At 35.2% G+C, this 14,194-nt stretch overlaps 1 protein-coding gene and 1 long non-coding RNA gene across 2 annotated transcripts in view; both read left to right on the top strand.

The window, feature by feature from the left end:
- Window positions 1-13,502, top strand: part of LOC137625555 (uncharacterized) — a 14,093-nt gene extending 591 nt beyond the window's left edge. Inside the window, exon 2 of the mRNA XM_068356469.1 lies at window positions 13,023-13,502. Within this exon, the coding sequence (XP_068212570.1) occupies window positions 13,023-13,397 (375 nt within the window). The 3' untranslated portion in view covers window positions 13,398-13,502. The remainder of the gene's footprint in view (window positions 1-13,022) is intronic.
- LOC137625559 (uncharacterized) overlaps window positions 1-14,194 on the top strand; it is a 236,021-nt gene that overhangs the window by 130,635 nt on the left and 91,192 nt on the right. The gene's annotated exons all lie outside the window — the stretch shown is intronic.

Genomic DNA, 14,194 nt, shown 5'->3' with positions numbered 1-14,194 from the left:
CACAAAACAGTAGGTTTTATGTTATTTACACAAAGTTTTTTTGCCATTATACTGCACTCACATTAGCAAAGTATTTTTTTAAATTTTACCCTTACTTCTCTTTAGCAATTTATGAATAGCTTTGTGTTCCTCGAGATATTTATTTATTTATTTCAATATCACTCTTAGATATTTTATTTTTCCGTTTCCTTTCCCCACTGGGATATTTTCCCTGTTGGGGCCCCAGTGCTTTTAGCATCCTGTTTTCCCTACTAGTGTTGTACCTCAAGTAATAATAATAATAATAATAATAATAATAAGCCTGCAACAGATTTAGAATCATTCGATAACCCGGGTACAATTATTATGTTTGAAATATTGTCCCTGTGGAAGCAATCGGGAGAATATGTTGAAGGGCAAGTCTTTCTCAAATAACTGTAAGGACAACACTTGCCATAACAACCTTTCGAATACTTGATAATTTCAGATTCATTGTTGCGTAGAAAATTCTAAATCTAAAAGCCATTATTCCAAACACATTTTCAACCATTCTCTGTGTTCTAAGGATACCAGATAACTCCAAATCACCCAATCAATCTCTGTGCAATCTACAGCCCTCGATACTTCTCAATGCGGTCCTACCCTCCAAAAATGAATATCGTACAGTCCGGCCTAAGGAGCCAACTGCCAAGCTGAAAATTTACTAAACCTTAGTTACTTGAATTCGTAAAATGTCGTTTCATATATATATATATATATATATATATATATATATATATATATATTATATGTATAATACAGTATATATATATATATATATATATATATATATATATATATATATATATATATATATATATACTGTATTATACATATAAAATATATATATATATATATATATATATATATATATATATATATATATATTTTATATGTATAATACAGTATATATATATATATATATATATATATATATATATATATATTATATGTATAATATAGTATATATATATATATATATATATATATTATATATGTATAATACAGTATATATATATATATATTATATATATATCTATATTATATTATATATATAATATATATATTATATATATATATATATATATATATATATATATAAAGAGAGGGAGAGAGAGAGAGAATGTGTTGTAGCCTTCAGCCACCAGGAATAAAACTCATGTTAGCTGAGTTTGAGCTGGATTACAAGAATTTAGTTTGCAGTACAACAGATGGGGCTCCTGAGGTGTGATTACTGTAGAATAGAATGGGGTCTCAAAATATTAACTTTAGTTCACTTATTGTCCTACACTGTATTATACACCAGAAAGCATTGTGTGGAAAGCAAACTTTCCGCATGTAACCATTTTTGACAAAGCTGTTAACTTCATTAGGTCAAAAGGTCTGAATCATCACCAGTTTTAACCCTGGATAGGTATGCTACTCGGACACCCCTTTAAGGGTATACTCGGTCGTGAACGACCCCGACTCCGAAAAAAAATCAGGAAAAATTTAGTTATGCATCAATCTGTATTGTTTGACTTGCTAAAAATACTTCAAAGAATTCTAAAAATTACTGAAAATATAAATGATACCCATCTACAAAATAACTATTTATTGGAAATATATTAAAAATTTAAGTATATAAAAAAAAGACGACGTAAATATTCACAAAAAATAGAAATATACATATACACATAAATCCCTTTAGGGACACCTTCTTAGATGGCAAAGCAACAGCGTGTAATTGCTGGAAATGAGTTGGACCCATAGAAGTCAAGATCTGAAATGAGAAAAAAAGGGTAAATTTTTTTGGCCAAAAAAATTTGTCCAAATTTCATGAATTTTTTTGGGTACCCAAATGAAATAGGAAGAGGCTAATTTTTTTATAGAATAAACTCATTATCCTAGAACAGAAATACATAATAAAATGTGCACTAAGATGTAATTTACTGTTATAACAGGGGTGAAATCTAAAGGTCATTTTTTGACGGCCTAGTTCACAATGTAAATTTCATATGAAAATCATTGTATCTCCTATAAAATATGATATTTATGCATTAAATTATACCAAAATATCACGAATTCTATACAGAACAAGAATGTATAAAGATATGCCAACTTACCTTTCGGGTATGTCAACAAAATGGCCGCAGACCGCAACAACTCTTACAGCCCAATCTACCACTTGGAATGAAGAATGGGGTTGCAAGCTCCATATTATCATCAACATCTCTTTTTAACTCCATTAGAAGTGTGTTGATGACATCCATGCCGAGGGAATACTGTCTGCTGGCCATTATTGAAGATAAATTCAAAATAAATAGAAAAAAATCAAATTTGCAAAAAACCCAAAAAAATCAGAAATTAGCATTTGAGGGAAAATGGACCTCATGGCAATATATGGCATCTAAGCCAAAACCAATGTCATGCAAGTGGTAGACACACCATCCACCCACACTTTCACACTATAAAGAACCAAACAAGTATCAACACTGTTCGACAATTTATAATTATGTAATAACTTTGCTGTTTGATCACTTACCCCTATAAAGGTATTCAGGGTCGAGGTCGATCCCTGGGGGGGGGGGGGGGTAAAAAAAAACGGGGAAGGAGGGAAGTTAGACGAAAATCAGTCCTAAAGCTGACAATGGCATGTAGACTAGTCACCCCTTGCAGGTCGATCACTTCCATATTCGAGACAGCTGATGATTTATGGGAAAAAAACAGGTTTTGAAAATGCTGTAGGGGTCGCAAACGACCCATCATACCTTTCCAGGGTTAAAAAGTTACTGTCAGAAACTGAAGCACAGTACAGTGATTGTTAGTATTTTTGTGAAGTCAGGTGGCCAAGTGCGGCAGGAATGCTGAAAATCATAAGATCTTTTAAATGAAATGGTGCCCTTAGACATGAAGGGCAACTCTATCCCTGTATTGAATGATATGGAATGAAAGTGTTACTTAGTATTTTTGGTAGATATAACAGACCATCTCAGTACCCTGAATGTTATGCTTCAAGGGAAAGATCAAATCATTACTTTTTTGTTGACCAGGCGGACATGAGTCTTTTTATAGTTTATTTATGACATATTTGTTTTTGATGTTGTTAATAATTTATATATGACATGTCTGTTTTGACGTTTTTACTCTTTTTAGAATGATTTATTGTTAATTTGTTCTCTTCATTTATTTATTTCCTTATTTCCTTTCCTCACTGGGCTATTTTTCCCTGTTGGAGCCCCTGGGCTTATAGCATCTTGCTTTTCCAACTAGGGTTGTAGCTTGGATAGTAATAATAATAATAATAATTAATGACCTGTTCTCCCTGTTTGAGACGGTTGTGGGAATCGCAAATCAGAAATCAAAACAGCCCACTTCCAAACATCAAACAACCATGTAATTAGCGATGAGCAGTGTCGGAAATATAGTGACCGGTTGGCAGCTCGATAAGAAATTCCATGATCTTAGAAAACACTTGACAGCTATTGAACTATTTGCTTCTCCATTTCATGTGGATATGGAAACTTCCACAAATATGCAAATGAAAATAATTGAACTGCAATTTAATAATGAACTAGGGAATAGGTATGGTGGTATCTCCATCTATCAGTTCTGTAAGCAATATTTATCAAACACAAAATATCCCTAACTATCTGGTTATGCAAGGAAGATGATGGGTGTTTGGTAGCACGTATGTGAACAGTTTTTTTTTTCTATGAACCTGGTTAAGAAAATATTTTGGTCCTCACTGGACACTTAAAAAGTACCGTAGATGTTGCCACGTCAGTTGGGTCCAGCAAATGAAAAGTCAGCCATCTCACTAGATAAGGTTTTCTTTTGGTTTCATAAAGGTTAGGGTGTTTGCATCAATTCAAGTACACAGCTATCTTTACATGCATATTCCAGCCATATTTGATAATTACGCCCTGAGTAATATCCATGTCTAATTCAGATGGGTAGATGTGTGAAAAACCAACAGTATTTTGTGTAGGATGGGAATGTTAAGAATCTTAGTTCTCAAGATAATTCGCTTGGCATAGGTCAAAGGAGGATTTTCATTTGATATATATCACATTCACATGTTGTGTGAAGTCTTTGTTACTACAGAATGTTTTTCATTAGTTAAAAATACGAAAATAATTTTTTTAGTCGATTTTTCATTGAGGCCCATATGTGGCCATCCATGAAGTTCATAACATGAGATTCTTGATTAGTTGGTCTTCTTTTGAAAAGGCTGCACACCACTGCTCTAGGCAATCTATAGTTAAAAATGTTGTTCTCTGCACTCAAATACTTTCGAGGATATGGTTTCAAAAATTAGTTCTCAGTGCAAATGCCATATCGCTTACAAAAACATAAGGCAAATTACAACTAGAATTATCATCTAGATGATTGTCTCCTATTTCAAAGCCTATTTTCCAAATTATGTTTTTTCAATAAACCCTCCCTCCATCTCATACACGGCCGTTTGTCCATATGTCAGCCATGGTGAATTCATAGTTCGCATTAACTGCTGCCAATAAAACAAGGCTGTTGTATCCTTGTAGTTCCAAAAATATGATACACAATCTGGTAGTAGCGGGATCCGTATAGGTTTGCCTAGACGATTCGGGAAGTTCCACCTTTATTCAAACTCTCGTTCTATAATTTGCCACTCTCCCACTGAGGAACCTGAAAAAAAAAATAATAATGCATAATTATGTGGAAGGTGTTAGTTCATTATTGTACTAGATTATTCAAGTGTAGGATCCACCATGACACACCAACATCTACCTATCTATCTAATATATATATATATATATATATATATATATATATATATATATATATATATATATATATGTATATATATGTATCTATATAATAGTCCAGGTTCTGGGCACCAAAAATAGATTACACTATGGTCCCTTGTTTGGGGACCAAACATATATGATATATATTATGGGTAGCAAGCTATACAGCCTCTCGAGTTCCCAACTCACCTGGTTGTTTTTACATTAAACCTGTTATACTTGAAAATATTAACACCCGGGTTCTGAGACAGTTATATAACTCCCAGACAGCAATATACAAAAACACTGAATATCGAAAGGTCTCTTAAGTACACTCAAAATAAAACTGGGTAATTATTACTAAGAATTATTTAAACCACCTCTTACTTCGATTCTTTAACAGGATACGAGCGAGTATGAAATAAACACTGGTGATTAAAATAATAAACTTTACAAAATTAAATATATTCTATATAAATTACAACACTTTAAAAGAATTTACATAAAAACAAAAATAAATCACTCAAAATAATAAGTCTCAACAAAACTTATATTAAGACAAAAAATGTTTCAATCTGAAAATTTATATAATCACTTGACTTGAAATATTAAATCTGAATAAACCCTAGACTAAGACAAAAGAAATAATTACACTCTGAAAATTATATAATCACTTGGCTTGGAATATTAAATCTGAATGAACCTTAGACTAAGACAAAAGAAATAATTACAGTCTAGTGCTTAAACTCTTAAAGAACTTACATAAAGTAACTGATAAACTTACCAACTTAGCATATTTACTTGTGCAGGACCAGTTACAGAAATTTACACTACCAACACTCACCACAATACAATAAATTCAAAATCACCTTTTTTGTCTTTTGTATCGTTTCAACACACGTTTTACTTTGGGGCACAGGATCACTTTGAAAAGGACACACTAGAGACACTTGGAGAGAGGTAGGGGGCCACTTTGGCTCTTTCACAGGAAGGCTGTTTCTCTTGTGTTGCTATGCAGCCCTGGGCGGGGGGCGCATATATAAGACTTAGGTCCAAGATCTGGAAGCTTGGGGGTTGGCTTAAGGGCATTGGCAGAGTTATCAACTAGATAAAAATTCGGGGACACGAACCTTGGTTTCAGGCAACTCTTGGACGCATACCAAAGCAACAGCGAGACGACTCTCAGCTAGCTCCGCCCACCTTTGCCCTCGGAAATAAAAAAAAGATAACATCTAACACTAAGGTTCTCAAGAACCTTCCAAAGCATGTGGCACATATAAGAATTGTGTATTTTCTATTAACATGACGCAATACCTCATAAATCTATAGAAAACATTTACTTAAGCCCTTGTTTATATCTCGTATGTATCATATAATACTCTTAACAGGTTACGTAAGACTTTGTAATGAAATACGTGAAATAAAAAGTTAATTCTTAAAGATAACGTAAATTTACACATACTGACTCGAATGAAAAATACATTGAATTCAACGACAAAAGTCTTACGTAATTTACATTAAAAACTTATACCTACATGACAGGAACTCAGCTTAAGAGGTGGCTATTCACCTCTTCAATGCACATATGAAAACATAAATAAAATTCCTGATTAACTTATTTACTCTACACTAGACTAGCTTCGTAAGATAAGCTTCCGCCAAAAAAGATTATTTATTTCGGGCCTGAGTCCATCGATTCAGCTCGAGATAAATTATCTGCAACCATGTTATCTTTACCTGATATATGCCTTACATCAATGCAATACGGTTACAAACATAATGACCATCTAGTTAACCTTTGATTATTATTTTTCATCTTATTAACAAAAGCTAAAGAATTATGATCCGAATACACTGTAATTTCTTCATTTTGTGGTCGATTCACATAGACCTGAAACTTTTTTATTGCTGTGACTATGGCTAGCAGTTCCTTTTCAGCTGTCGAGTAGGCTCGCTGATGTTTCTTCAGCTTCGACGACATAAAACAAACAGGATGAAAAATCCTTCCTCGTCTTCTTGCCATAAGACATCTCCAATCCCATTATCCGACACATCCACTTAGATAAGGCATTTCTTGTTGAAATCAGGCACTCACAGTATCGGTTAATATGGCCTTTTTCCTGTCGAAGGATTCCTGGCACTCTGGTCCATACAAATTTTTTCTTAGGGCTAGTCAAATCCGTCAAGGGAGCGACTACAGCTGAAAAGTTCGGGCAAATCGTCGGTAGAATCCTGCCATCCCTGAAAAATGTTGTAATTGCTTTTTCGTTGTGGAGGATGATGCTTTCCTTATTCCTTTGACGTTAGCAGCTACCGGGACTATTAGTCCTCGTCCTACTTCAAATACAAGTACTGAACTTTTTCCTTCCCAAATTCGCTCTTCAGGTTAATCGTCAGGTATGTTCCTCGCAGCTTTTGAAATACCTTCTTCAGTATTCGGAGATGTTCTTCCCAGGTTGATAAATATACCACAATATCTTCGAGATATATGCTTACTCCTTCTGTCGATCCTAGAAGGTTATCCATCACTCGTTAAAAAGCAGAGGGGGCGTTCATTAGATCAAATGGCATGACGGTGTATTAATATAACCCAAACAGGGTTTTAAAAGATGATAATTTTGCGTAGTCGTCCAAAGGAATTTGATAATAGCCCTTTAACAAGTCGATCTTGGAGACAAACCTCGTTTGTCCGATGTTGTCAAGTAGTTGGTCGATGAGTGGTAATGGATAATTATTGGCCACACTGATTAATTTTAACTTTCGGTAGTCCGTACACATCCTGAAAGATTCGTCCGTTTTTTTCACGAGCAAGCATAGAGAACTAATGGCTAGAACTTTGTACGGCTAATCAGTTTTGTAAGAAATAGTCCACTTTTTTCTCGTGTCTTCTCGGTGATACAGAGACAGTCGATAAGCGCGTTGTTTAAATGGTCTATCTCATGCTTCGTCAGGTTGGTTCGTTTCGGGACATCCGAGACAATTTCAAGGAAACTTCTAATTAATTGGTTTAATTCCTCTTGTTGCTCCTGGTCCAAATGAGTTCATTTCTCTTCCAAGTTCCGGATGATAGACGAATTATTCACTTTGCCTACCCCGCCTACCACATATCCATCGTTGTCTTCCATGGATGGTATAGTCTGCACCATACACACCTGTGAAGCTTCGGTCTTGTTTTCGCTTTAGTAGGGTTTCAGTAGGTTAACATGTACTTTCCTCTGACTTTTCCTTCTTCCTGCAGTTTCGATAACATAGCTCAGGTCACTGTTCTCCAAAATCTTGAATGGTTCTTGAAACTTGTTGGTGAGTGGGAATCTCCTTATCGGCAAGAAAACCTACTGAAAACTGTCTGTCCTTACTTTTCATGTGGAACCTTTTCTTCATTTTTTTCATGATTCGTTTTAAGGCTTTCAAGGGAAAATTTCCTTAACTCGCCGATACTTTTCCTCAAATTCTTGACATATTCTCCTTCCGTTTCCTTTCAGTCCTCCCATTTTTCTGCTAACATTTTAATAGGCCCTTGTATTTCTCGTCCAAATACCATTTCATTCGGGCAACATCCCATTACTTTCTTGATAAGCATTACGTACCTCAAACACCATGAACGGTAGTCCGATGTCCCATTCATTTCCGGTTTCGTTACAGAACTTCATTAACATACTTTTTAAAGTTTGATGACACCTCTCCAATGCACTTTGGGTCTCCGGATGATAAGCAATGATAGTTGTTGTTTCACTCCAGTTTAATTACGTCCTTAAACAGTTTTGACATGAAATTCATTCCTAGGTCACTTCGAACGATTTCCGGTATGCCAAACTTAGTAAAAAAAAGTTTAGTAACTTCTTGGCAATTAGTTTGGCATTGTTGTTCCTGACGAGTATGGCTTCTGGGTATCTTGTCACTGGACACATCAAGGTTAACATATATTCGTGACCTTTTTTCGTCCTTGGTAAATGTCCCACATGTCGATCATTACCTTGCTGAAGGGTTCTCCTCGCACTTATATCGGGTGTAAGGGAGCTTTCTTAATGTACTTGTTCGGCTTCTGAGCCATCTGACATATGTAACATGCACGGCAAAACTAGTTCATGTCTTTATGCATGCTAGGCCAGAAAAAGTGCTTCAAAATTTTCTCCGTCTTCCTTATCCCTATATGTTCCGTCTCGTGTGCTACGGCGATCAACTGTCTTCTCAATGGTGCAGGAATTAATATCTGACGATATATCCCCCATGCAGCATTTCCATGGATATCAGTGGGCCTATGCTTCTTCATTAGCAACCCATCCTCAAGATAATACCAGGTCGGAGACTGCTGTGCCTCCGTCTCGTCCACCACACAGTACAATTACTCTGTTACCATTGCATCCTTCCATTACAATCCTCTCAGCCTTTTCCTACTCACTTGTCCTACTTCTAACGCTGAGTTTTCTATTTTTTCCGTGTCCATTGCTTCTTTGTCATCTTGTTCATTCTTCGGTCGTTCATTTTTGCCAGGGCTTACTTAGGAGTTCTCCTCTTGCTTATCATCAAGGGAATCCTATTCTTCGGAAAACAAATCCTCCAAGTTCATCGCTCATTCAATTTGTTTTTTCGTCTTCATCAGCCACTTTCTTCATCATACTCTTAGTCATCACACAACTATGAAACAAATACAGGTAGTCCTTTTTGAGTTCAGTCATAGGACTATACTTCAATGGTTTCTCAGTTACTATGGGACAAGGCTCAAATGGTGCTCCACCAACCTCATTACCCAGCAGGACATCTACTCCTTTGACAGCCAATGAATCTCTTACTGCAAAGTCAAAATTACCTGTCACCACCACGCATGACAGTTTCAAACGGCAAACAGTGGTAACCTCCTCACCTCCTATTCCCTTCAAAATAACTGAGTCCCCTGTGAGAGATTCTTCCATCAATGGGTGTACTCCTTGTACCACCACACTACATGCCCGATGAGGGTTTGCGACTGATAATATTATAATCTTCACTCAGCGAAGCAGCTTTATCAAGTTTCTTCACTTCTCTCTCTCTCTCTCTCTCTCTCTCTCTCTCTCTCTCTCTCTCTCTCTCTCTCTCTCTCTCTCTCAATTATGTTCGAATATGTTCAGGTATTCCTCGTAGATACTGCTCTAGTGTTATCAATTCTTCTAAATCAGCCAACTCCCTCACATTAGCAGCCTCTGTCCATCTCTTAAAACGTCATTATACCTTGTAAGCGTAATCCAGGAAAGTTATTTTCTCGTCCTTCCATAAACCTCGGAAATTTTCCTTATATAATATTCAGGGGTCATCTGATACACTTTATAGCACGCCCCTGTTCACTTCTTGATACTCCTTCCTCTGGTCCTGAGATAAGGAAAGGAATGCACTGCGGCCCTTCCCAATCAATACACCCTGCAGTAATAAAGACTATTTATCTTCTGGCCATTCCATCATCAACGCGACCGTTTCAAAATGATCGAAGAACTCATCTGGAGCTTCTGTGAATTTTGGGATCAACACCTGTACATTTGCCACATCAAACATCTGAGTTGCCAGCCTTGCACGAGCATTCAACAGTTCTAATTCCATCATATGTCGTGCAATCTCTGTCTGGCTTTCTCCGCATCTTGCTTCCATTTCCTTCGTACGTCGTGCTTCTTCTTCCCGTCTTCTCTCTGTTTCTTCTCGTTCTGCTATCATCTTCAACCTAATCAAATTCTCTTCCGCTGCAATACGTCGAATCTCAGCCTCTATATTTCTTTCTACTTTCATCCCTTCAGTTTCTAGGTCAGCTGATGCTTGCTTTGCTATAAATTCTTTTTCAGCCTCCTCCAACAGTTCACGATCTGCAATATATTTTCTTCCGACAACTTTCCCGAATTTATGAATGCCTATAAGGCTAGACACTTAACTTGGACCATAATCATCCCACTCGTTGCATGGCCACCACATGCCATCATGATACTGAGCCACTGAGCTTTAGTTACATTAGCCTCTGACAATTCCTGAACATTTGGGTTATTCAAAAACTCTTGGATATTAAACTGCCATCTTGTTAGTTAACAGATAATTTTATACTTCTCCAAAAAAATGTATATATCTTAATATACAAAGTCATATCAACACTACTATTCAAACCTTTAATCAAAACACGGCCCTGTTATCACCAATATTTAAAACAAACTCGCTTGATCCCAAGGGTCTGGGCACCAAAAATATATTATACGATGACTCCCGGGTCTGGGCACCAAAAATATATTATACAATGGCTCGTGTCTGGGAACTAACATATAATATTATATATTATGGCAGGCAAGCTAAACATCCTCTCGAATTCCAAACTCACGTGTTTGCTTTCACATTAAATCTGTTACACTTGGAAATATTAATACCAGAACTCTGAGACAGTTATATAACTCCCGGACAGCAATATATAAAATACTGAATGTCTAAAGGTCTCTCAAGTACACTCAAAACAAAACAGTAATTATTCTTAAGAATTATTCAAACAACTCTGACTTTGATTCTCTACAGGATACGAGCGAGGTTGTAATAAACACTGATGATTGAAATAATACACTCTACAAAAATAACTATATTCTACATAAATTGCAACATTTTGAAGGAATTTACAAAAAAAAAAAAAAAAAAAATCACTAGAAATATTAAGTTTGAACAAAACTTAGATTGAGACAAAAATGTTACGATCTGAAAATTATATAACAAATTAACTTGAAATATTATATCTGAATAAACTTTAGACTAAGAAAAAAGAAATAACGCTTATGAAAATTATACAATCACTTGTTTCACTTGAAATTAAATCTGAATACAATATTCAAGTTTAATGCTTAATGAAAATAGATAACCAGATCAAGATAGAAGCACCTTTCACCTTACTACAGGGCCGTTTACAAATATTCTAAGAGAATTTTGATAAGTACTCACTATGTTTACAAAAATTCGTCGCACCAAAAGTTTGATATTTCACTAAACGCTTTTAAAAACATTACACTGAGCTGAGTATGAGAGAGGTGGGGAGATGACTATGACTTGAGGCTGGTATTTTCTATCTTCTCTATGCACTCATGGGGTTGCTATATATATATATATATATATATATATATATATATATATATATATATATATATATATATATATGAAACTTAGCTACTTCCAGAAGCTTTCAGGATCGAGATCTGGTAGCATGGGGTGTTGGCCTAACAGCGACGCCAGAGTTTCCAAATAGACAATAATGTCAAGAGATGAATCCTGGGTTTTCGTGTAACTGTCAGACGCTTACCAACGCACCCGTGAGGCGACTCTTGCAGCTAGCTACACCCACCTTTTGTCCCCGAAATAAAAAAAAATAGAGCTAATACCGGGGCCCTCGAAAACCTTCCAAAGCACATGGCATGTTGCGTATTTTCTCACAAACATGACGCGATACCACATAAAAATATAAAAAAAAAACCTTACATAAGCCCTTGTTCATAGCTCGTATGGGTTACATAACACTCTTAAACAGTTATGTAAGACTTCATAACAAAAATATGTGAAATAGAAAAGTTAATTCTTAACCCTTTCACCCCCAAAGGACGTACTGGTACGTTTCACAAAAGCCATCCCTTTACCCCCATGGACGTACCGGTACGTCCTTGCAAAAAAAAAAATGCTATAAAAATTATTTTTTTCATATTTTTGATAATTTTTTGAGAAAATTCAGACATTTTCCAAAAGAATGAGACCAACCTGACCTCTCTATGACAAAAATTAAGGCTGTTAGAGCAATTTAAAAGAAATATACATCAAAATGTGCTGGAAAAAAAGTAACCCCTTGGGGGTTAAGGATTGGAAATTTCCAAAAAGCCTGGGGGTAAAAGGGTTAATAATAACATAAATTTACATATACTGACTTGAATAAAGAATACCATGAAAGTAATGACGAAAGTCTTACTTACTTTACGTAATAAACTTAAATCTACACGAGAGGAACTCATCTTACAGGCTGGCTATATCTTTTCAATGCACAAATGAAATATATAAGTAAATCATGAATAAACTATTGTATTGACTCTACACTAGATCAACTTCGTAAGAATATATATATATATATATATATATATATATATATATATATATATATAAATATGTGTGTGTGTGTGTGTATATATATATATATATATATATATATATATATATATATATATATATATATATATATATAATGTGTGTGTGTACTGTTAGTTTGATTTTAGGTATCTTTACTTTCAGATTGCAGAACCAGATGAAACGGGAGATACTACACCTTGCACAAACCAGCAGGTTAAACGTCGACGCAAAACTTTAGTTAAATCTGAACAGAGATTGGATACCGTGGTAAGAAAATTTGAGGAACCTGTATATAAAGATGATTCTGGTATTGATTTCTTCGGGAGCTACGTTGCACGTAGAATACATTCAATGGACCAACAGACAGGAATAATAACTCGAAAGCTAATCAATGATGTATTGTTTGAGGCAGAGATGGGAAATTTAAATTCTTCATCTAGAGTTATTTCAACACCTCAACAGACAGTACCACTACCAATCCCTTTGAATACCTCTGTTTATAGTAACTGTTGTAGTACTAACAACACCAATGCCTGAGACGTTGTAATACTGTATGTTACTCATTTTCAATCTCTATATTACATAGCACATGCCGCCAGCTTTACTTCTTTTTTTTTTTTAACATAGATTCCAGCTCTGTTATGTTTTCAATAAACTTTTCGGAAAAAAATTGTCAAAAAGTATTTATTACCCTTAGATAGCACTTTTGAGAAACTTTGTAGAGCATCACATGTTTCTTGTATGAGTAATGATAAAGAGCTGGTTGAAATGATAGCTGAAAATTTCAACAGATCATTATGTGTCCTGCGTATTGCTAAATAACGTAAAGTGATACTCAGTCTTCCATGAGAAGTTATGGCCTTTCTCATAAATGTATCTTCATATGTAATGTAATGGGTGATCAATGTATGTTTCTTCATTCATCCGCAATTAAGTACACCAGTCATCTGGCTCTAATTTCAAATCAACAAGAAAGTTGTTCTGTGAAAGTTGATCTTTTTATAGCTATACCTTCGTCCACTTTGATCTTTTTTCCTTCAAAAGTTCAAACTTGCAGCAAATAAGTATTCCAGTATTGACAGTGAGGTCAAAAGAAAAGCCAGTAATGACTGTTGAAAATATTAAGACAGTAAACCAGAAGAGACTGACAAAGCTATGAATTCAGGAAGTGGCTATGGTGTAAGAATTGCTCATAGAATTATTAATGAAATCTCGGCTAAAGGCAAAAAAAGAATCATATACCCATCAAAAAGAGAGATGGCTCTGTTATAGCAACAGAAGATGAAAAAAGACAACGTTGGACTGAACACTTTAGTGATGTTATGAATAGGAGA

This window comes from Palaemon carinicauda, chromosome 2 (genome assembly GCF_036898095.1).
Source record: "Palaemon carinicauda isolate YSFRI2023 chromosome 2, ASM3689809v2, whole genome shotgun sequence".
Classification (NCBI taxonomy): Eukaryota; Metazoa; Arthropoda; class Malacostraca; order Decapoda; family Palaemonidae; genus Palaemon; species Palaemon carinicauda.
The sequence above is the reverse complement of the archived record's forward strand: the minus strand, read 5'-3'. Positions and strand labels throughout refer to the sequence as shown.